This window comes from Schistosoma mansoni, chromosome 3, assembly GCF_000237925.1.
Source record: "Schistosoma mansoni strain Puerto Rico chromosome 3, complete genome".
In the NCBI taxonomy this organism is placed as follows: Eukaryota; Metazoa; Platyhelminthes; class Trematoda; order Strigeidida; family Schistosomatidae; genus Schistosoma; species Schistosoma mansoni.
The window spans coordinates 17,161,040-17,183,943 of record NC_031497.1 but is presented as its reverse complement, the minus strand read 5'-3'; the positions used below and the strand labels follow the sequence as shown (position 1 = coordinate 17,183,943).

Below are 22,904 nucleotides of genomic sequence, written 5' to 3'. Positions count from 1 at the left end.
ATTTTGAGCCATGTCATTCAAGGTCTCTAACCATCGGTTGCTATCATCTCGCGAATCCCAACCAGGTAGTCTACACCTACCAACACGGCCCAGTCCACTTGTTAGCGACTTCATGGATTTATGCCATGTTTTGGTCTGGCCGCCCCTAGCTTTCTTCCAACCTGCTCCTACACCATAAAGCATTGCACGTCGGGGCAGTCGGTGGTTGGGCATACGTAACACATGTCCCAGCCATCTCAACTGATGAAGTTTCAGTACTTCGTCAATCGACTTGCCATCCTTACCTAGTACCCGTTTCCTAACATCTGCATTACTTACCCGGTGGTCCCAAGAGAAGTGGGTGAGGACAGAGAGTGATTGGTGTGGAAATAAAAAAACAATCAAGTCTCAGATTATTGATTGATACTTTGCAAATGAAGTATTCAATGTATGGTTCTCAGATATTAGTAAGAGATCCTGTAATTTTGTAATCAGATACATTTGGTTTTCCTCACTGATATTTTCGTTTACTACAGTAGTAGACAATAGCTGTTGGTGATATAAAAAGAACTTGCATGAATAATCTGAGTAGAGTGGGGGAAAAACGGCCACTGAGTATGAGTTTTCATGAAGTAGATGGATTGATGGAAGTGTATCAACAAAGAGAATGAAACGACTTCGATGCTAGATTTTATTTTCCTAAACTGAATACTATAATTTTGACATCCTCAATTAGCTTAAGTTTCGGATATCATCGATATAAACTTCAATTAAAAGTTATTGAAATCTTTCCATTAATGACTAACAGCTATGCACATCGAAATGGAATGTGATCTCTTTTACAGAGTAATTGGGACATAACTATTTGCATATATATATTTAGTTCGTTTTATTTACCTGACACGATATTTTGTGTCTGTTCAAGGTCATAGTTTTCACAGTCAAAGTTGTATACTTAATTGCCCATATGTACTAATATAAGCAAAGATAAGTGGCTTGCAAAATATTATATATAAAACAAATTACAGGAATTGTGATATTCCACATCAAACAAAATGGTTTCTGTCTTTGCTCATTTGCCTGTCAATTGTGATGACATATTTTCGTTTATATCAATAAAATATGGAGAATTTCGGACACAATTTTATATAAAATGAACAGAAAACGATGTTCGAGGTTTCAAATTGATTGAATATTCGATGACCTCTGGATTTCATGCTGTATGTCTATGAACCATACTATCTGTACATTCTAATCGTGTCTGTTTAATATTACAGATTTTACATAAGCGTGACATATGATCAAATAGAAGTTATATGGGATGATGGATAAAATTTGCAGCTCAGGATGAGGTGTCGTGATCTCTGAGCTGGATGGGTCCGTTGTGAAGCTTTCATTGTTCTTCCGAACGAAATCATCAGCACGTACATTGAAGAGAAGTAGGCTATTAGAATTTCTTAACAATTGACTAACAGCTTGTTTTCTTGACCTGAAATTTCGTTGGTTATATAATTCTCTGATCAATTATGCAGTATTTTTGTATTTTGTAGGGGCTTGCTTCAATAGTTGAGTTGTCGTGAACATTTATCACTTCACTATGATTCGCATACATGTGTACACGCTTCAGTATACAAATACTGTACTATAACACAATTGCAATGTGCAGTAAATACACTGACGATTTTCATTAGCATTAATCGATTTATCTAGGCTTTTGTTTACGCTTAACAAAATTTAACAATTACATTTATTTTTAAACACAGATTGAATTGGTGATGGTGACACTAGTGAAATAAAAGGGTCATGTTAATAATAGAGTGTAGAATAAAGAAGTACCACAATATAGAAATATTCTTGTGCCAAAACTATTTCTATTGTTTACAATACATCCAATTTGAATCTTGTGATATCGTCCTACTATACATATATAATTTTACTGTTTACTGATATGTTTGCAGAATAAAAGCATCATCAGAAAAAGAATGCTAGGTATATGGGGTAAGTAATAATAATTAACTCAAAAATATCTATTCATATATTCTTGTGTTATTAGTGCACGTCTGTTGACCTTTTTTCAAAACCAGCAAAAACTTAACGATATGATAAACTTCATCTATTGGAGTAAAAATAAGAATTATTAATGCAATCTATTCTTGAATACGTGTTGATGATTAGAGGTAGCCGGTAGGAAACTGGATGTCATTTTGATACTAATTAGCGTTAAGCAAGAAAGGAAGTCCTTGCACTCATGGGGGAAATGATGCTCTTCATGGAGTTTGAACCTAGCGCCACCAAGATTCATAGTCTGAGAGGATACCACCAAGTTATCCCGGCATCGACTAACACACTGTAGGACTGATGTAGTTATAACAGACTAACCATTGTGTAGTGATCAATATCATGTATATCTAGTTCTTATAAGTACTGTTCGATCACGTTGCAATACGGTCACTAATCTGAGTAACTCAACATTCCATACACCATGATAAGATGTTGGCTAGCTAGAGGTAATCAGAACGAAACCCTGAACCAAGATTGCTTGAATTCCTGACCAAAAACGAAATAATTCGGTTTATTGAGTGGTGTTGTAGAGAAATGGAAAAAGAGAGAAACGACATTCTATGTTGATTTGAAAATAACAGGGATTATACGAGATGAAGTTCATATGAGAAAATAACTAGAATTGATGTTCTGTCAAATATTCATCCCACTATATTCATAAGCAATGCAACAAGATACTGATTTCAAATATGAAACAGACTTAATATCTCAAAATATTGAGTTTTATAACCTTCGTGAATCAACCAAGGGAACTGAGATGAAACAATAAATAAAAAACTGGACATACGAGTTTTTCTTACTTCAAGGAGTTATATGATATAAGAATCATCTCTCTGTGTTAGAAAATAATATTTCTTATGGAAGCTAGTTGGAATGCTTATGTAAAACATGTTAAACACACTAAAGTTGGTTCAAAAATAAAAATATAAACCCCTATAACCAAATACGCGTTGCTTGATCTCAGTATTGCTTAGATTCTGTTGGTGCTGAGTATGAAGGAGCTTAGGAAACAACGGAGATAGATTGAAAATGTAAACGAGATAAAGATCAAGTCTCGCAGAAGCTTTACACACTAACGAAAATTGCCAAATCAGACAAAAGATTACCAAACGGACGTGTGAAAACCAATGGACTCAAAGAAGATAATGATAGAAACCGATGAATTAATACTGATATTGTTTAGTTTTATCAATCAAAACAACTACATATTGTTTCACCATTTCCCCTAAAAATGAAGTGACAAATGATTAGGTATTTACCTTGATCTTGAATCATACATAGCGTAGAATATGAAATGTGTAAATCTGTTCAAGTTGCAACAATTCATTAGTACGGCGAGATAAAATTGTTAAGGCAAATGTCGTGACAGGATTGGTGTTTTTACAAAAGATTGGGAAAACATTTGATAGCGTGGACAGGACAAAACTATGGAGGCTTCTTCGACACTACGGCGTGCCTGGGAAGATTTTCAATATCATATGAAATTTCTATGATGGATTAAACTGCAAAATCGTGCAAGGAGGACAACTCACTGACTCGTTCGAGGCAAAGACCGGTGTCAGGTAAGGTTGCTTACTCTCACCATTTCTCTTTCTTCTGGTAATCAACTGGATTATGAAATAGTCAATATCTGGGGGGAAGCACGGGATACGATGGACAGCTAGGATGCAGCTGGAGGATTTAGACTTCGCAGATGAACTGGCTATTCTATCACACACGCAACAACAAATGCAAGAGAAGACGACCAGTGTAGCAGCAGCAGTAGGTCTAAACATAAACAAAAGGAAAAGCAAGAGTATCCGATACAACACAACATGCATCATTCGAATCACAGTGAACGGAGAAGCTTTGGAGGATGTAAAAACCTTCACATGTCTGGGCAGCATCATTGATGAACACGGTAGATCAGATGCAGATGTGAAGGCGCAAACAGGCAAAGCAAGATCAGCATATCTACAATTGAAGAACATCTGTAACTCAAAACAACTGTCAACCAACACCAAAGTCAGAATTTTCGGTACAAATGTCAAGAAATTTCTATTGTGTGGGGGTGGAAACTTGGAGAACTACGAAAGCCATCATCCAGAAGATATAAGTGTTTATTAACAGTTATATACGCCAAATACTTCGGATCCGTTAGCCAGAAACTGTCTGAAACAAGGTACTGTGGGTAACAACAAACCAGATTCTAGCGGAGGAAGAAATCAGGAAGAAGCGCTGTAAGTGGATAGAACACATATTGAGGAAGGCAGCCAACTGCGTCACAAGGCAAGCCCTCACATGGAATCCTCAAGGCCAGAGGAAAAGATGAACAAAGAAAACATTACACCGAGAATCGGAAACAGATATGAGAAGAATGAACAACAACTGGATAAAACTAGAAAGGAAGGTCCAGGACAGAGTGGGTTAGAGAATGCTGATCAGTTGCCTATGCTCCATTGGGAGTAACAAGTGTAAGTAATCAAGTAATAAGTAATACATATATAAATTATCTTAAATGAATTTTGATACAAAGCAATGATAGAACCTACCATTACGTGTTTGGAATTCAAACGAAAATTGGGAACTTTTAATTCTGGTGAATGTAGAAACTCCATACCTTTGGCTATGTCGACAGTAAATCGTAAAGCTTGACGATGACTTATTTCAGTAGTACCGTGCATATTGGCTTCAGCTGGTTGGTGTAAAACATCAAAAAGACTTCCATATTGCATAAAGTCACTGACAAGACATAAACGTGGCGTGGCAGTAAAAATAGCCAATACTGGGAGTATATTAGGATGATTGAAGATGCGAAGTTTCGGAAATTCATCCTTGAAATCACGGGCCTATGAATTTTGTAGATGGGAGGTGGAAAAAATATATCATACATAAAATTATATAACACACCTTATAACTCTTCTCCATAGCAGTGGATTTTTGTCTGTCATACCACAAACACGTTGAACCTATTGACAGTATAATATGAATAGCCAAAAGATTGACTTGTTAACAATCTGAACATAGGAAAGATGTTCAATATTCAGTAATCTCTAGTAAGCTGTATATCTGAAATGATGTGTGGATGGCAAGCAATTTAGTTAGACTTTCATTCGGAGATAGTTCAAATCTACACTGAAGTAATAACTAAATAACAACATTGAAAAATGTCCTGAATCAGATAAAGTACGCTGAACGTATAATTTTCATTCCATGCCATTCAATTTCTACTCCATTTGAATGAAGGGATTTTTCATGCAAATCTTGAACTCTTTGAGCATTGTATAGTCAACAATCATATCACTTTTTGAATTTCTCTAGCAAGAGCAAGATACCTAGTTAGGATTCGTGAGGCAACCGCGATCAGTAGGTTCAAATGTTGGATGACGTGACTCGGAATCGTTTACAATGAAAAAGATACTTTTATTTTTTGTCTTTTTCGATATCTTGAGTTCTAGTATTCCTTTGGGCATACTTATCCATTGTAGCGGCTGGTCCTACGTCGAGCCCACATAGCTTATTCTAGCTTCTAGACAAACCAACTCATCCATTCCTCTCAAGCTACATTTTTGACCTTGTTAATTATTCGTTTATCAACTTTGACTGTTTTATGTAAGCGTGTGTCTATTTCCTATCTTACTTGTTACATGTCTGTAACTTATTTTTATTTAACTATAAATATCGATTAACGCTTGATTAAATTGAGTTGGCCCACTCTCCTTCTCCACTGCGCGTCATTTCGCTTTGCTCTCTTCTCTTCGCTTCTCCGATCGTTTGTCTGGATCAACGATTGTACAGAACATACGTATTCAAAATCCATTCTCGCATTTGACTTGTTTAGTTCCGTTATTCACTAACGCGATTCACGTCGATAATTATATGCGAGAATTGGTGATACGTATATTTCAATAACAATCATCATACGATCCGAATGGAGTCAAATCTCGGGCCATTAAACCATCCTATTCCTTTAAATTGTATTGTCAATACTTAGTCTTTCTCATCATAACTGATATACTACAGTATCGCGATTTCTTCGGCTATTCATTATGTTAATTTCAGCTTGACGTGCTTATATGGTATAGGAACTTGAGCCAACATACATATGTACCAAGCTCTACATTGATAGTGACTGACTGAATTTCGCTCTAGAAGCTGGAAGTCATTGTCGTAATTCTAATAAGTTCATTTGTCATACTATAAATTCAATGCAAAATGAAGTGACTTTAGCTGGTCAAACCAGGAAGCATTGAATAGCTGTATTGCAATCACTGAGATTCCCAAAAAGCGGTTAACGTATCACTACGGCTTGTAAAACCTGAAAACGCCAGATAATATTTTATCAAAATGTGAATGGAAATTTCAGGATGCATGAAATGAATGAAGTTGTGAAGCTGAATATGGTTGAGACGAAAATGCAAATGTTTGCGTGATAAGTAAATATGAGAAATCCATAAGCTGTTAGACACAGATATCGAACAAATGGGTGAAAAGTTCTGTTCATATATATACTTTTTATTTATTTAGAAATCTCAGTAGGTGATGGTAGATATCGGTTTGATGACCAACATACGTACAACTCATGAGATCTATCACACTATCCAATTATGATAGGTAGAAAACGATAAGAGAAATGTTCTGGGGATTTTCGCTCATTAATTTCTTTGCAGAATTATGTAAGATGAAACAATAAAATAACTACTGTTTATAAAACTAAGGTTATAGAAGCATACATGTTGACGCAGTTGTGAGCATAAATCTATTAAGGTTATTTAAATTTGTATTATAAGTCGACAACAGCGAGTATGCGAATTCGAGGATGATTGACGCAGAATTTATAAGGAAATGAAAGAAGATACATCCTATGATGAAATTACTTAATTTTCTTTAAATCGTAAAAAGAAATGTAGGGATTTGTATGACCTGAGCCGGATGGTTTAATTATAAAACTTCCATGGCCTTTTCTTATACTTAGTTTCTGCTACATAAGAGTTCACTTTAATTTCAAGCAGACTGATGGCGATGAGATCTAGCGTAACGATCAATACGTTAGAATACAACCACGCAGTTCATTGAGCGCAGCACTACTAAAGCTGTTTAAATGAGCTATAAAGCCATATCACTTCAAGTTAGATTACGTTGAATAGAGAAACACAGATACAAGTTTAAAGTAAAAAGGTAAAATATGAATGAAATTGGTTATAGATTTAACAAAACACGAAGAAGCGAAATGTAAAAGATGACTGAAAGTATGAATCTCTGGGAAAAAAAATACTAGCCTAACCTGTCTTGTTGAACAATTTCGTAGTTTTAACATTTTTACGACTACTGGACACCGTCTAAATGAACCTTTCAGTACCTCAGCACCGTGACCATCAGCTAAGGCACCTGTTAATTCAACTTCCCGAGGATCCCATGATTCACCTTCAAGACGATATAAAGTAGCATCTCGTGCTCGTGTTTTTGTACCAATCCAGCTTGTATCACGAAAAGGTCGACGATGAGATAAATCATGTCCTAAAGCTTGTGCTAATGGAGCAATTAATGCTGCAGCACGTGGACGAATTAATTCCAATGGAGTTTCACCATATTTATTTTCTTGCATAAGACATGCTCCATTTTTAATTAAATACTGTAAAAAAAATAAGATAAAGTGCAATATATGTTACAATGACGGGATATATACATACAATCTTTCAAGAAAGATGGATATTCATGGATAATATTTTCTACCATCCAAAGGTATTGAATCGGAAAAAATATAAGAGTCAGCATAACTTACCATTATTAATGAAGATTTCTCAATTAACATGGGTTACTTATCTCCTTGGCTAATTAATAAAGTTCTTGATAGAGGCGTTTAATGAAATGAATTAGTATCGGAAATAATCAACAGTTAGTGAATACTGAAGAGGGTGAAGTTAAATCAACCAACCCTTCACTATCGATAATTGATTCGTATCGTAAACATCATAATAATTCAGTCAAGATAAGAGAGATTCGTGTTCTACAGTGAGGTATCCCATTGCATAAAGAATTAATGCGAAATTACTGAGAGTCAAAAGTTGAATGAACTATGGAATACATGGTGTGAGTTTTCACCAAATCAAATAGAGTGCAAACAAAAAATTACTTAATGAATGTATGATACTATTTTGAAGCAGTTTTTCGTGTTTGTTTGGATAAATAAATATATTCATATGAAGACACTGTAACTTTACATAACTATAGTGAAACGATAGACGGTCATGTTTGCACTTTTAAAAAATTCGTCCTTTCCATTTGAGCTTCCTCAATGTAATTAAAGAACATGTATCGATTGGCCGATTGCACATTTTATTCTTTAATGTTATGCAAACCCAAGAATAATCCATGTGTATTGATTGTATGAACCTTCCATTTGATGCTTAGGACTGCAAATGATCAGTCTCTTTTTGGCACCATCTATCTCTGCTAATAATGGTTGTGACTTAAGGCAATCCACACATGATGCACATATACCACACATACCTATTTAAATGTCGGTTAAATCTAGACGACCATTAGGATTCCTTCTAACTAAACAGTTTAAGAATGGTAGTTCAGTATTTTCATCTTCCTTTTTGAAAGTGAATTTGATGTGTTCTAAAAGCGTGTTTATGTGTTTGGAGAATTTAAACAGTTTAAAACTGTTATTTTTGGTAAGCGTTGTTTTAAGCAAAGTCGTTTTTTATGGGATGGGATTGCTAACCACGTAACCAACCTTCCTTTTTTATTTGGGCTAGGGATTTGCAGCAACCTTAGACGTGTTACAGGGGGAGTCCGGAGCTAAGGATGCTCGATTTTGAAAATAAGACACACTGATTATAGAATGAGTTACACAAAGGAAAAGGTGACCTAAAGAATAACATCTTCAAATCCTACTAAGGTACTAGTCGGTTTCAGCTTTTCCATCTTTAATCAGCAAATATAAATTCAGATTACAAAATAGACTCATCCCATCGTGCGACAGACATACCGTGAAATTTAATTATTACATTGTACTACTCATAAGTAATTAGTCGTTTAATCGCATAATTTCTTCCTATAATTTCATTGGCACATCACATTTGCACCAATAGAGTCATTCAGAAGATCTATGGAAGATATAAGAACTAAGAGAGGAAATGACATGGTTTCAGATCATCACCGGGTTGCAGCCAGGATGAAACTGAAGTTAAAGAAGCACTTGACAACTGTACAAACAGCATTACAAAGGTTCAATACAGCCTTCCTTCGAGATACTAACAAATTCAACCAATTCAAGATAACTCTCAACAACAGGTTCCAAGGCTTACAAGATCTACTCAAAGAGGAAGATAAAACTATGGAGGACAACTGGAAAGGGATGACGAAAGCACTAACATTAATGTTTCAGGAGGTTCCAGACTGCATGAAGCATCATCATAAGGAATGGACCTCTATGGAAACCATGGACAAGATTCAAGAAAAGAAGAACAAGAAGACAGCAGTTAACAGCAGCCGAACAAGAACAGAAGAAGTCAAGGCACAAATTGACTACACAGAAGCAAACAAGAAAGTGAAGAGGAGCATTTAAGCCGATAAGCAGAGATACTTGAAAGATGAAGCAACGACAGCGGAAAAAGCTTCACGAGAAGGAATTATGAGACAGCTACATGACACAACGAAGAAACTGGCTGGGAAATATAGTAAACAAGAGAGACCGGTCAGGAACAAAGAAGGTAAGACGATCACCGAGATTCAAGAACAGAGGAACATGTGATTAGAATTCTTCGAGGAACTCTTGAATAGACCAGCTCCATTGAATCCAACGAACACCGAAGCAGCACACACTGACATTCCATATAGATGCCGTTCCACCAACGGTCGAAGAAATCAGGATGGCTAACAGACAAATCAAGAGTGGGAGGGCAGCATGACCTGACAATATACCAGCTGAGGCACTAAAGTTAGACATAGAAGTAACTGCGATCACGCTCCACATTGTATTCAGGAAGGTTTGGGAGGAAGAACAAGTGTCACAAACAGACTGAAAAGAAGGATACCTCATCAGGATACCAAAGACAGGAGATCTGAACAAATGTGAGGATCACGGAGGAGTCAAACTACTGTCAATACCAGGAAAAGTTTTCGACAGAGTGTTGCTGAACCGTATGAAAGACGCAGTAGATACCCAACAAGCTAGATTCCGTAAGGATCGATCGTGCACAGACCAAATCGCGACACTTCCTTACTTAAGCCTGTTACTCCCAATGGAGCATAGGCCAACGACCAGCATTCTCCAACACGCTCTGTCCTGGGCCTTCCTTTCTATTCCATCCAACCTTTGTTTATTCTTCTCATGTGTCTCCATTTCTCGGCATAATATGTTCTTTGGTCTTCCTCTTTTCCTTTGGCCTTGAGGATTCTATGTGAGGGCTTGCCTTGTGACGTAGTTGGATGCTTTCCTCAATTTGTGTGGAATCACGACACTACAGATCATCATTAAACAATCAATTGAATGGAATTCGTCACTATATATCAACTTCCTTGACTATGACAAAGTGTTTGACGGTGTGGATAAGAGGACCTTATGGAGCCGTCTTCGACACTATGGTGTACCAGAAAAAACTGTCATCATCATACGGAATTCACACAACGGACTGCATGACAAAGTCGTGAGTCGAGGACAGCTGACAGAGGAATTCCAAGCGAAGACCAGAATCAGACAAGACTGTTGGCTCTCCGCCTTCCTCTTTCTCCTAGTGGTCGACTGGATTACGAAGACCTCCGCATCTCAGAGGAAGTACAAGATACAGTGAATAGCTTGGATGCAACTCGACGATTTGGACTTCACAGATGGCCTAACTATTCTATCCTATACACAACAACAAATGCAGATGATGACAGCCAGTGTAGCAGCTGCCTCTAAAGCAGCAAACCACAACATTCGCAGTGGAAAAAGCGAGATCCTCAAATACAACACGGAGACCACCAACACAATCACACTTGATGGAGAAGCTCTGGAAGAGGTGGAAACATTCACGTACCTTGGTTTGGATCCATAAAATTTTCTGCCCTAGAGATCAAACCGACCAAATGGCGGTCCATTATGCGAAACCCTAAGATCTTGTTTTTTATTTCAAACAACTAGTCGGTCACACGCAATATGGAACCTTGTACGTATATACATCAGTTCAAGTTGACATACTCCATCGGCACAGCGAGGTGACATTGTCAGGGTAAATCAGAGAGTAGTAGAGGTAATATAAAAGGTTAGGCATCGAAGATACGGTTAGGTACGGTCGAGAATGGGGAGAGTCCACTCTCCCTCTCCAAATGCTCTCACATGGCCACGCGAATATATAGCCTCTGCCAGGGAAGTCCTACTCACTGCCTTCTCGCACCAGGGTGTTGTTCACGAAAGTGAGAGGACGAAAACCGAATGCCTGGCGCTTTAACCGGGTTGGTGGATGTGGAGTGTCCACCTAGGGGAGTTGGAAAACCCTGATTCCGAACCAATGGTGCACGTGGGCTACAGTATCCCGATGGAACGAATGGCGTTTGAACCTATTGTTGGTCACCGGCTACCATGGGACTGCATCTCGTCACGATGCTCCACTGCCTTGTGGATTAGACCTTCAGGTCAAAGGCTCTGGGTGTGGCCCCCTAAGAAAACCACCTGCTTCAGTTCGGGCACCTGGGCAGTATCACAGCCCTCATACAAATCAGATGAGATTTGCGCGGCGCATATGTATCTGGTGCTTCCTTGTACCAATATTTATGTGTTCAAATAAATAAATAAAATTATGAGGAGTCAATAAACCTAAGATCAAAGAGAGGACCTCTAACAACACTAGATGCTATTGGACAACAGGTCATATTATTACGAACCATCGCTCAAAAACACGAGGAAATTTTGACTCGAAACCAAATAAACAATCCTGTTTTCAGTAATTTAAACTCAAAATTCACATTTCACCGGAAGTGTCAAAGATAATTTCTCTTGATGAGACTCTGAATCGGAATAACCTAACTACCTAAGTCTGCCTACTTTAAGTAGTGTGATTATTTAGGTTGAAAATATCAGCCGAAATACACAAGAAGTAGTAATGCTAAATGATTGCAAGGGGCTGAAGTGACTACGTGTTAGCGGGACATAGATTGGATTAAAGCATGTTTCATGCATGATGGTGTTGCTGCGTACTGATTGGCTAATTCCAAACCAATCGACCCTGGCAAATTATTGGAGAAAAATCTAGAAGCTTCTTATGTATATACTATAAATATATGAACGTTATTCAAACTAGTGATTGCTGTTCACATACCATCATTATTTGTGAATACAATTTAATTCCTGTTAAACGTGTTCTGATTTTGGGGTCTTGTCGAGTGTCATTGTATAAGAATACTAAGCAATAGGAGTAGCTGGGTCGTTTATTAGCAAAAATACAATTATTACAGTGGCGACGAGGAAAAAGGAAAATTCATTCAAAATGCCTATATCAGATGACCAGCTCAGCAGAATACTACAACAACAGCAAGCACAACTTGATGCACAAATGCGGTTGTTGGAGACTCTGATGCAACAGTTTAGCATCCAAAACTCGAGTTCACATTCTGTTTCAAGTACTTCTTGTGATGCAGTTGCTAACAGCATCCCAGAATTTATATATGATCCCGAAAGTGGAAATACCTTTCTCACGTGGTTCAAGCGTTGGGAAGGTACATTTAGAATAGAATTCTGTCAACAAGATGACGCATGGAAGACTCGGTTGTTGATGCGTAAGTTGGGAAGCAATGAGCATGTACGTTATGCTGATCATATATTGCCAAAGTTACCTCGAGAGCTCAGTTTCGAGGAGACAGTAACGCAGTTGTCAGAGATATTCGGTGAATCTTCCTCATTGTTTAGTATTCCATATCAGTGTCTGAATTTGGTGAAACGTGAAGCCGATGAATATGGTGCTCTAGCAGACGTCGTCAACAGAGAGTGTGAACGGTTCAAGTTACGCTCGTTGACAGAAGATCAATTTAAATGCCTTACATTCATCAAAACTCTGCAGTCACCACAAGATGCTGAAATTAGAACCAGACTTCTAACTCGTTTGGATCAAGACCCAAACGTCACACTCAAGACATTGACAGATGAGTGTAAACGACTACAAAACATCAGACACGACAATCAGTTAATTGAACAGGTAAATTCTAATTTAACCTGCAGTAGTGTAAATGCTATGACTAGGTTAAAAAGTCAGAAGCCCAATAAAACTCATAACAAACCAACGGATGCCTGTTGGTTATGCGGCGATTGGCCTTATGTACGGTTCTGTCCATTTAAGAAGCATAAATGTCAGGTGTGCAACAGACGTGGACATAAAGAAGGCCATTGTCCACCGAATCGTACGTCCCAGCCCAAGAAGAAGTATAAACGTCTTTCACGTGTGGTAAAATCAGCTGAGTCTAAATCTCTTTCTCTGGTAGCAGCTTTTCAAACAGACTATGACATTCGGAGAAAGTATGTTACGATCCAGATTAATGGTATAGCGGCTCGTCTTCAAATTGACTCAGCATCCGATATTACTCTAGTGTCTAGAGAAACGTTTAACCTGCTTGGGAAGCCGCCAATGAAGCCATCCAAGAAAACGGCTAAAAATGCATCTGGAGGCGTACTAAAACTAGTTGGCGAATTACAATGTGAATTTTCCTTCAATGGAAATAACTGTAAAGGGGTATGTCATCTAACAGAACGACCAAACCTTGATCTACTTGGTCTAGATATGTTAGAAAAACTTGGATTAATGGATATACCCATCAACAGCGTTTGTAACGTGTCTTGTCTATCATTAGACACCACTTCACATGCAAAAAAGACAGATGAAAAGAATCCAGAAATACGGAGTGTAGTAGCAGCGGCAATTCGAAACACTCCAGTGTCGTCAGATGAAGTCAGAAAAGAGACTCTTCGAGACCCTGTTCTACAAGAGGTTAGAAAGTTCCACCTAGAAGGGTGGCCCTCGAAGATCAGTTCAACAGAGATTCAGCAGTTTTATCAGCGCAGACTATCTCTTTCAATCATCGACGATTGTTTCATGTTTGCTGAACGTGTCATAATCCCAAAGAAGTTGCAACCAGCAGTCCTCAAACAGCTGCATGCAGGACATCCCGGAATAAACCGCATGAAAGCGCTAGCACGAAGTTATGTATACTGGCCACAATTAGATACCCAACTCGAGCAGCTATCCCGTTCGTGTACAAAATGTGCATTGGCAGCAAAAGCACCACGAAAAGCAGAGTTGCAATCATGGCCGATACCACAGTCACCGTGGCAGCGTATACATTTAGACTTCGCTGATCCATTCCATGGACAAACTTACCCTCTGGTAGTTGATGCATACAGAAAGTGGCCGGAAATCTTCATCATGGAACATCCAACAGCAAGCTGCACAGTTAGAAAACTGCGGCAATTATTCAGTCGTTTCGGGGTTCCAGAACAAGTAGTCAGCGACAACGGCACACAATTTACATCATCTATCTTTCCAGAATTTTGTCAGCAGAACGGAATCAGGCATATCCGAACACCTCCATTCCATCCGCAATCGAATGGCCAGGTAGAACGTTTTGTTGGTACGTTCAAAAATGCTCTAAAAAAATCAAGAGGGGAGGGTACCACCGACGAGATCTTAGAGAGGTTCCTGTTTATCTACCGTTCTACACCGAACCCTCAAACAACAAATGGGGTCTCTCCAGCGGAAGCATTACTTGTCAAAAAAATAAGGACACATTTCGATGTCATCCGTCCGACGCCAGCTCGTGAGCCCCAACGAAACTTATCGATGGAGAAGCAGTTCAATCGACACCATGGGGCACAAAGACGATTGTTCACGGTGGGTCAAAAAGTACTTGCTATGGACTATCGTGGTAAACATCCTACGTGGACAGCTGGTCGGATCGTGAGAAAGAAAGGGAATGTGGTTTATGAGGTGTCAGTTGGCTCAGAAGTTTGGATACATCATGCTAATCAACTGAAAGCAACTTCGATAGCCAGCAGCGAGAATCGACATCGAATACCTCTTGACGTTCTGCTAGACACCTTTGAAATCAAAACGCCCGGAACAGACAGGTCAGTTTCTGTGCAAGCAAAGAGTGATACAACTTCCTTATTGCCTAGACGATGGACAGATCGAAAGCGCAGACCAGTCACTCGGTTGCAGTTGGACCCTAGCACCAGATCCTACGAATCTGCTCAAGGGGGAGGTGTTAGCGGGACATAGATTGGATTAAAGCATGTTTCATGCATGATGGTGTTGCTGCGTACTGATTGGCTAATTCCAAACCAATCGACCCTGGCAAATTATTGGAGAAAAATCTAGAAGCTTCTTATGTATATACTATAAATATATGAACGTTATTCAAACTAGTGATTGCTGTTCACATACCATCATTATTTGTGAATACAATTTAATTCCTGTTAAACGTGTTCTGATTTTGGGGTCTTGTCGAGTGTCATTGTATAAGAATACTAAGCAATAGGAATAGCTGGGTCGTTTATTAGCAAAAATACAATTATAACACTACGAAATAAATGGAGATCAGCTTACACAGGTGAAATATTTCAGAGTTACCATCAATACCTATAGATTTAGCTTGTTTATTTGAGAAATAAGATCGCCAGATAAACTGATTGTTTATAAATGTTTTTACCAGAGTAAATGATTAACTGGAGAATTAATCCTTTCATACAGTTTAAACTAATTTTTTGGTGTGAAGGTCGTAAACACAGATTTATATTTATCCAGGGATCAATAATACAGCTTATTCACATCGCACAGCAATACAATACACGTGAATGATTTCATCCCACAAAGTATATACCTTTCTTGAAAAGCGTGAAGAAGGAAAGGGATCGCTATCGATGAACCCACCCATTGAAAAGGTGATCAACTGGTTGAAGCTAGTCATATACCACATTTTATTAGCAATTTATAATGCAATAGCACTGAATCTAAGTGGAAATATGGGTAGCTGTCGTTATTTATTTATTTATTTATTTAAACACATAAATATTGGTACAAGGAAGCACCAGATACATATGCGCCGCGCAAATCTCATCTGATTTGTATGAGGGCTGTGATACTGCCCAGGTGCCCGAACTGAAGCAGGTGGTTTTCTTAGGGGGCCACACCCAGAGCCTTTGACCTGAAGGTCTAATCCACAAGGCAGTGGAGCATCGTGACGAGATGCAGTCCCATGGTAGCCGGTGACCAACAATAGGTTCAAACGCCATTCGTTCCATCGGGATACTGTAGCCCACGTGCACCATTGGTTCGGAATCAGGGTTTTCCAACTCCCCTAGGTGGACACTCCACATCCACCAACCCGGTTAAAGCGCCAGGCATTCGGTTTTCGTCCTCTCACTTTCGTGAACAACACCCTGGTGCGAGAAGGCAGTGAGTAGGACTTCCCTGGCAGAGGCTATATATTCGCGTGGCCATGTGAGAGCATTTGGAGAGGGAGAGTGGACTCTCCCCACTCTCGGCTGTACCAGGGCATTTGGGGGCTAGCTGTCGTTAGGGGTGACCAATTCTAACTCCTTCAATCTCTGGTGAGACGAGCTGTTGGTTATTCAGTAATATAAGTTACTGGTGTCTCATTTCGGCAGAACCATCGCTACAACTTAATTCTTGGACATTAAAGCCTCTGATTCTGGTTTCCCCATTTTTCCAGTTGAGCGAATAGTTAGTTGATGGTTATTAAAAATCACCTGCTTCAGTACAGATATAACGTGAACTAATCACACTTGTGAGGAAATGTATCTTTTTGTTGATGTTCAGGACTCCATGTGATTATTTTCTGTTGGCATGTCTACATCATGAGCTGTTCCCTCACTAAATTCCATATATGCATGGTTTGGTATATTTTTTGGATTGTTACTAGCAACGTAATACAAACTCTTACGAATACATTCATACATCCTGAGTTAACGGCTACATTAATACAGTGCCTTAGTGAATAGCGCGTTGCTGTTCGAGGCTATAGATGGCGAATTTGAGTCTCATTGTGAGCATCATGACGCTAGGACACAAATACAAAACGTACATCCTGGATTCAATTACTAGTGAAAATTCAAAAATATAACTATATTTGATTACACAGCAGTTTAGCAGCTAAATGGAAGTTTATATATTGATCTAGAAAACAAACCTATTGTGAGAAAACCAAAGATAATGTTTTACTATTCACACCTAAGTAAATGAACTGGCGATAAGATAGTTGGGAACCGACCGTTTAAATTACTGCATTGTAGTTACACAAATAAGTATGTTACCCTTTATGATATGACATTTTTGACCATGTATTAGGATTTGTCTCACAAACCAAGATCTAGTTCACCTTTTCCTTATAATTGGATATATGTAAGAGATGGAAAAAACAATTAAGCGTATGACGATCTTAACATAATCTTATGAAATGAAATTTATACTCAAGTACAAAAATTTCCAGAATTTATTTGACATAAAACTTAAACATCTTATTAAATATGTATCACAAAACATTCATTGAAAATCCATCAGATTTTGTAAACCTTATATTTGTTGCTTACATATACATGTCATAAAGATAGAATCTTTAAATCATGCTTATACAAATGATATTTATAACTTGATACATTTGCTATATGAACAGGATCATTAAAATTAACTGAACTGAATAAAAGAACTTTCCGATTGATAGATTTCTAATTTTAGGTTTAGGAGTAATACAGACGAAATGTATGTAGAAATATATCGGTTACACATTTAAGATGAAGTATTTGGGGTAAGACTAATCCAGTACTATAACTCTCAATATCGATTAGGTAGATATAAAATCAACCACAAAGTAGTAAACTGTGAAGTATAAATGAAAAAAAATTGATATTTGGAATAAACTATTTAAAACGTTTGCATCTACAGTGACACAGGTTGGCAAAGATTAACACTAAAATGCTGGATAAGAGTTACATTCTATCTTTAAAGGGTTAAGGTGGATGTGTCTTAACGTGTTGGGGTTCCGAATGAAAATTAAATTTAGTAGACAATAGGATAGAATTCAAAGTGAAGCTGAGATCACTTTTTGCCTAGATACGATCTATTTTTGACTAACTGAGAAACATTACGAAAATTTAAACAGATAGGTTTAGAAATTAAACAAAAAGACTCACTTCAGCAATTTCTAAATGATTCCAAAAACAAGCATAATGTAAAGCTGTATTACCATGTTCATTTGCAGCATCCACATTTAGTCGGTGAGAATTTAACAAATAGTGTACAACATCAAAATGTCCATGAGCTGCGGCCAAATGTAAAGCTGTGTCATCACCCATATTTGTAGCGTTAATACGAGCTCCACGAATAACTAATAAATCAACTATATTTCTTTGTCCTTCACGTGCAGCCCAATGTAACAGGCTGAACCGATGTTCGTCACCTTGATTTACATCATTTTCTATATCATCTAACCATAATTTTACTTCATGAAGATTCCCTTCACGAACATGAGCAATAATAGTTTCCATGAATTAAAAATGGAACAATACCGATGCTCTGAAAGTAAACATTTTCACATTGGTCGAACAAGCACAATTAGATAAGTTGAAAAGTTGAATTTTAACTGATACGTGTATATTTAGAGAAATAATTTACAAAAGAAACAAATATCAATCATCTTTTTTTATAGGAGCATGGTTTCAAGTTTAGTTTCGGTAAACTGTGCACAAGCTCTGAGGAACAAGAAGACACTTTGCGAAGAAGAGCACGAACAAAGTACGTATCACTAGTTATCTCTGAAAATTGTTTAGCGAACCCATAACGCTTTAGCTTTTTCAAAAAATCATTGAATTTTCCGTCAAATCTGCTAGTTACATCAACGATTATTAGAATACCACTAAAAAGGTGTAAACAAAAGATTAAAAGAAGTTAATTCCAAATAAAGAAATTTCACCACTCGAGTTCAATTAATGTGAAGAATAAGAATTAGTTATCACTTCATAAACCAAGCAGACTAGCCACAATGAAAAATTTTCAACTATATTCTTGTATACAAAGCTCTCTTTTAATTTGTATTCGAATATGCACTTATTTTTCGAAATTCCGAAGCATAATGTTGAGTAAAATGTAACTTTTGTGACGAGATTCCATCTGACTGCCTTCAGCAAGAAACATACACTTCCCAAAATAACACAAATAAACAAATAGAGATAATCATTTTCGTCATGTCTATGTGTTATATTAAAGCTCCTAAACGAAAACAATGGGATTTTGCAATCTCGTTATATTCCTGATACCTTTAAAACAAACAATAATGCAGACATATCTTCAAATACGCTTCATATGCCCGAAACAAATGTTATAAAACTGATATAATTCTGTTGCCAAGTAGGTGTTCTTGTGCTGGGATTTCAGCCAAACCTAGTGAACTAAGGTTTCTAATATTATTTGATAGCTCACAAAACTAAATTGGGTGAAGTGGAGCTCAAAACTCCACGTTATTGGGTAGAAGCTGTGTGGTATTGCCTTTATTCCACTTTTTTTAAAAACCTACCATCCCAGATTTTGAGATTTCACGAGTGAGGTTATACCAATGAAAAACTGGCTACGTGAGTACGTATACCATACAATTCTATGGAAGGATATTTAGAGCAGTCTCATTTCAAAATTGAAACAGTACATTGAACAGCTTACCCAGATTTTAAAATGCGATTCGCTTCATACAAGAATTCTGAACAATTGGTTCCCATCAAAGATAAGCAAAACACTGCGAAATCAACTTCATCGTTTTTAAGAGGTGTCTACAAAAAGCGAAAATCAATTACTTTGTCTTATTTTTATTCGCAATGAGATTAGTAAAAACACATATATGCATTAACAATTAAAGCCTCAGTGAAGAACTCAGAAAGCTTCGTCTATTAATCTACAGTTTTGTTTATCGAATATTGGAAAAAGTGATTTTAATTACATTGTCAACAAAGAAAACAACAGACATGTACATATCTAAGACCCTAAAATGAAGCGAAAGCATACTAGTGTAGATTCATTAAAAAACAATCGGGTTTAATGCCGAAAAGTTAGACCATCACTCAATCCATCAGTATTGTGTTGGAAGTTAGTATATGGGTTGGGATATGTGTGAAAAATTTTTGTAAGTCACTTACATAGTACAGCTTTACTTACTCTGAAGTGGATACTGCGCATCAGTTCGCTCTGTTCTACTGTACGGCTGTGAAACATGGCCATTAAGAGTAGAAGATACTCGTAGGTTACTAGTATTTGACCACAGATGTCTTAGAAATATTGCTCGCATCTACTGGGATCACCGGGTAAGTAATAGTGAGGTTAGACGCAGGGTATTAGGGAACGATGGTAAATCAGTTGATGAGGTCATGAATCTTCATAGACTGAGATGGTCGGGCCATGTGTTACATATGCCTGAACACTGATTACCACGACGCGCTATGATGACTAGTATTGGGGATGGTTGGAAGAGAGTTAGGGGCGGTCAAACCAAAACATGGCATCAGTGTTTGAAGTCACTAACTTCTAGCCTGAGCCATGTTGGCAGATGCAGACTACCTGGTTGGGGTCCGCGTGACTATCGTAACCAATGGTTGGAGACTCTAGGTGACATGGCTCAGAATCGATCACAATGGCGTAGGTGTATACACTCTTTATCTTCCCTTAAACTATGAGATTAAAATTGATTCATATCTCTCTTCCTTCCTGTACTATATCCTTATATACAACCTTTCTTTATATACTACCACCACTAAATTAATTACTTCTATGAATCCGGTGTTCATCTTGTTGTGCTAACGAGGTATGGCAACTTGGACCGATGCATATATGTGCCTGGTCCTACGTTGTAGCTGACTGACTGACTGACTCTGAAGTGGCTTACACTGAGTCGCGAAACGTAAGAAAATTCACTTTTTTCTACTCATTGGGATATTACAAACATTATTCTTATTACTTACTAACTAGGATTTGAACCACGTTGGAAGTCAATGAGCCAGTGAAAATATTTAGATATCCTAAATGGAGTGACTAGAGAGTAGTTCGACTCCGGAAACTACTAGTTGAAAGTCGTGTTTTAATCAGTAACTTGGGACTTGAGTTAGCATACTAACTATGTGAAAATCCCTTAGTAACCAGGAAGTTGCATTCACCTGAGGGGATAGACTTGTATAAGTATTGAGGTCCGATCGTAATTTTTGGTTAAAACTTATCAACTTACCTAAAAATTGGGGGTCAATCATTCATAATGTAAAACCAAGTACCAAAAAGTATCAGCTCAAGTCACCGCATCACATAAGAAAAGTGAGATAAAATTAAAAATACATATAATAGGCCAGTCAGAATAATAATGGTAGTAATGGCAGTAAGAAAAACTTCACATAGTTAAAGAAGAAGAAATAAAGAAAATAAAAGTATGAAATGCTTAAAATCAAAACATGGGATAACAGTAAGAATGAACGCATATGGAACATTATGATTGATTCCAAACCATGTTAACTAAGATCGGCAACTATTAACTGATATTAGCTTATGAACCTTAAGGAAATAGTTTGCATAAAACAACACGGCTCAAACCAACAATCAGTGGTCTCAGATACCGATCATATGAGCTGTTTTGAGCCATACTTTTGGATTGCTTCCTACCAACTCTCCTATACCATCAAAAATGCTGACTTGGGTTAGCTTAACGCCTGTTTCAAATGGTGGAAGTTTATAGCCTCATGAACTGGATTGGCTGTTTTTCATCAGACACCTACCTTCAGTATTACTCAATCTGTGTTCCCATCACATGTGATCAATCCTTCGAAGAAACCATTATCACATCCTTACAACTTATGTACACTCTCTTCGTTTGCTGGAGTAGTCTGTTGGTGATCAAGACACTTAGTTTCGACCAGTGGGTTGCGAACCCTGATCGATCTATTTTAATGTATAAGCCGAGTAGTGTAATTTATTCTGAAATAGTGGGCTTAAAAGTCAGTTAAATAAGTCTACCATTGGTGAGTTACATTGAAATAATGAACTTTTATAGATTATTTCACAGCCACGAAGTAAAATAGAACTGATGCTTACATAGTACATTGTTTCGATGGTTGGGAGACGGACATCTCACCTGGAACAAGTTATCAAACTCTGAGTGTTCCGTATCCGTGAAAAAATTTTGTCACCTACAAACAGAACAGCGTTGATAAGACTTTGGGAACACGTAGTCATCAACTCTCTCAATTGTTTCACCCCCTACGGTTAGACTAGATAATGAATAAGACCAGTTGGAAAGAATTTAGCATTTCGAAAAAAAACTTTTTAAACACTGTTGTCGTATCACTTAAGTCGTTCAGAAGACCATATTTAGTCAAGGTTTTTACGAACGACTATATCATCTACGTTCTTTAAGTCATTGAGTTAGTTTCTTGGCAAAATATTAACCTCTGCAAAGTTAGGTGATACTAAAATCTCAGCAGTAGTAACATCCATATCCAAAGTAAAGAGAAATAAGTGAAATGCAGGGACCTGACTAAACTGACTTATAGATCATAGGGGGTTTTGTGGAGATTTTAGTAATTTTCATAGTTGAAATCATGAGTCAATTGAAGCTAGACCACCACCGAAGACCTGGAAGCACTGAACGACCGCTTCGTCCTATTACGGGACTCCTCAGCAGTGCGCATCCACGACCTCGCACTCGCGAGATTCAAACCCAGGACCTACCAGTCTCGAGCCAGAGCCCTTAATCGATAGACCACTGAGCCGGCACTCAACGGTGTTAATGTCTAACTTCAACCAATCCAGGGTTTTGAGCAACCGTTCACCAATTGTCTTCAGTGAGTTGATATCTCTACAACAGACTTGATA

At 37.7% G+C, this 22,904-nt stretch overlaps 2 protein-coding genes across 3 annotated transcripts in view; both read right to left on the bottom strand.

The window, feature by feature from the left end:
* The window catches only part of Smp_079760.1 (protein kinase), a gene marked incomplete at its 3' end in the record, with an annotated part of 29,962 nt that extends 11,383 nt beyond the window's left edge, over window positions 1-18,579 (bottom strand). Inside the window, exons 1-3 of one of the 2 annotated variants that reach the window (XM_018799449.1) lie at window positions 18,203-18,579; window positions 7,304-7,651; window positions 4,572-4,868 (exon numbers count right to left, since the gene is read on the bottom strand). In XM_018799449.1, the coding sequence (XP_018651237.1) occupies window positions 4,572-4,868; window positions 7,304-7,651; window positions 18,203-18,556 (999 nt within the window). In that variant the 5' untranslated portion in view covers window positions 18,557-18,579. The remainder of the gene's footprint in view (window positions 1-4,571; window positions 4,869-7,303; window positions 7,652-18,202) is intronic. The other variant, XM_018799450.1, reaches the window with a different exon arrangement.
* Window positions 18,580-18,649: 70 nt separating this feature from the next.
* Window positions 18,650-22,904, bottom strand: part of Smp_079750 (putative methyltransferase) — a 6,188-nt gene continuing 1,933 nt past the window's right edge. Inside the window, exons 3-4 of the mRNA XM_018799448.1 lie at window positions 19,722-19,828; window positions 18,650-18,924 (exon numbers count right to left, since the gene is read on the bottom strand). Of these exons, the coding sequence (XP_018651236.1) occupies window positions 18,702-18,924; window positions 19,722-19,828 (330 nt within the window). The 3' untranslated portion in view covers window positions 18,650-18,701. The remainder of the gene's footprint in view (window positions 18,925-19,721; window positions 19,829-22,904) is intronic.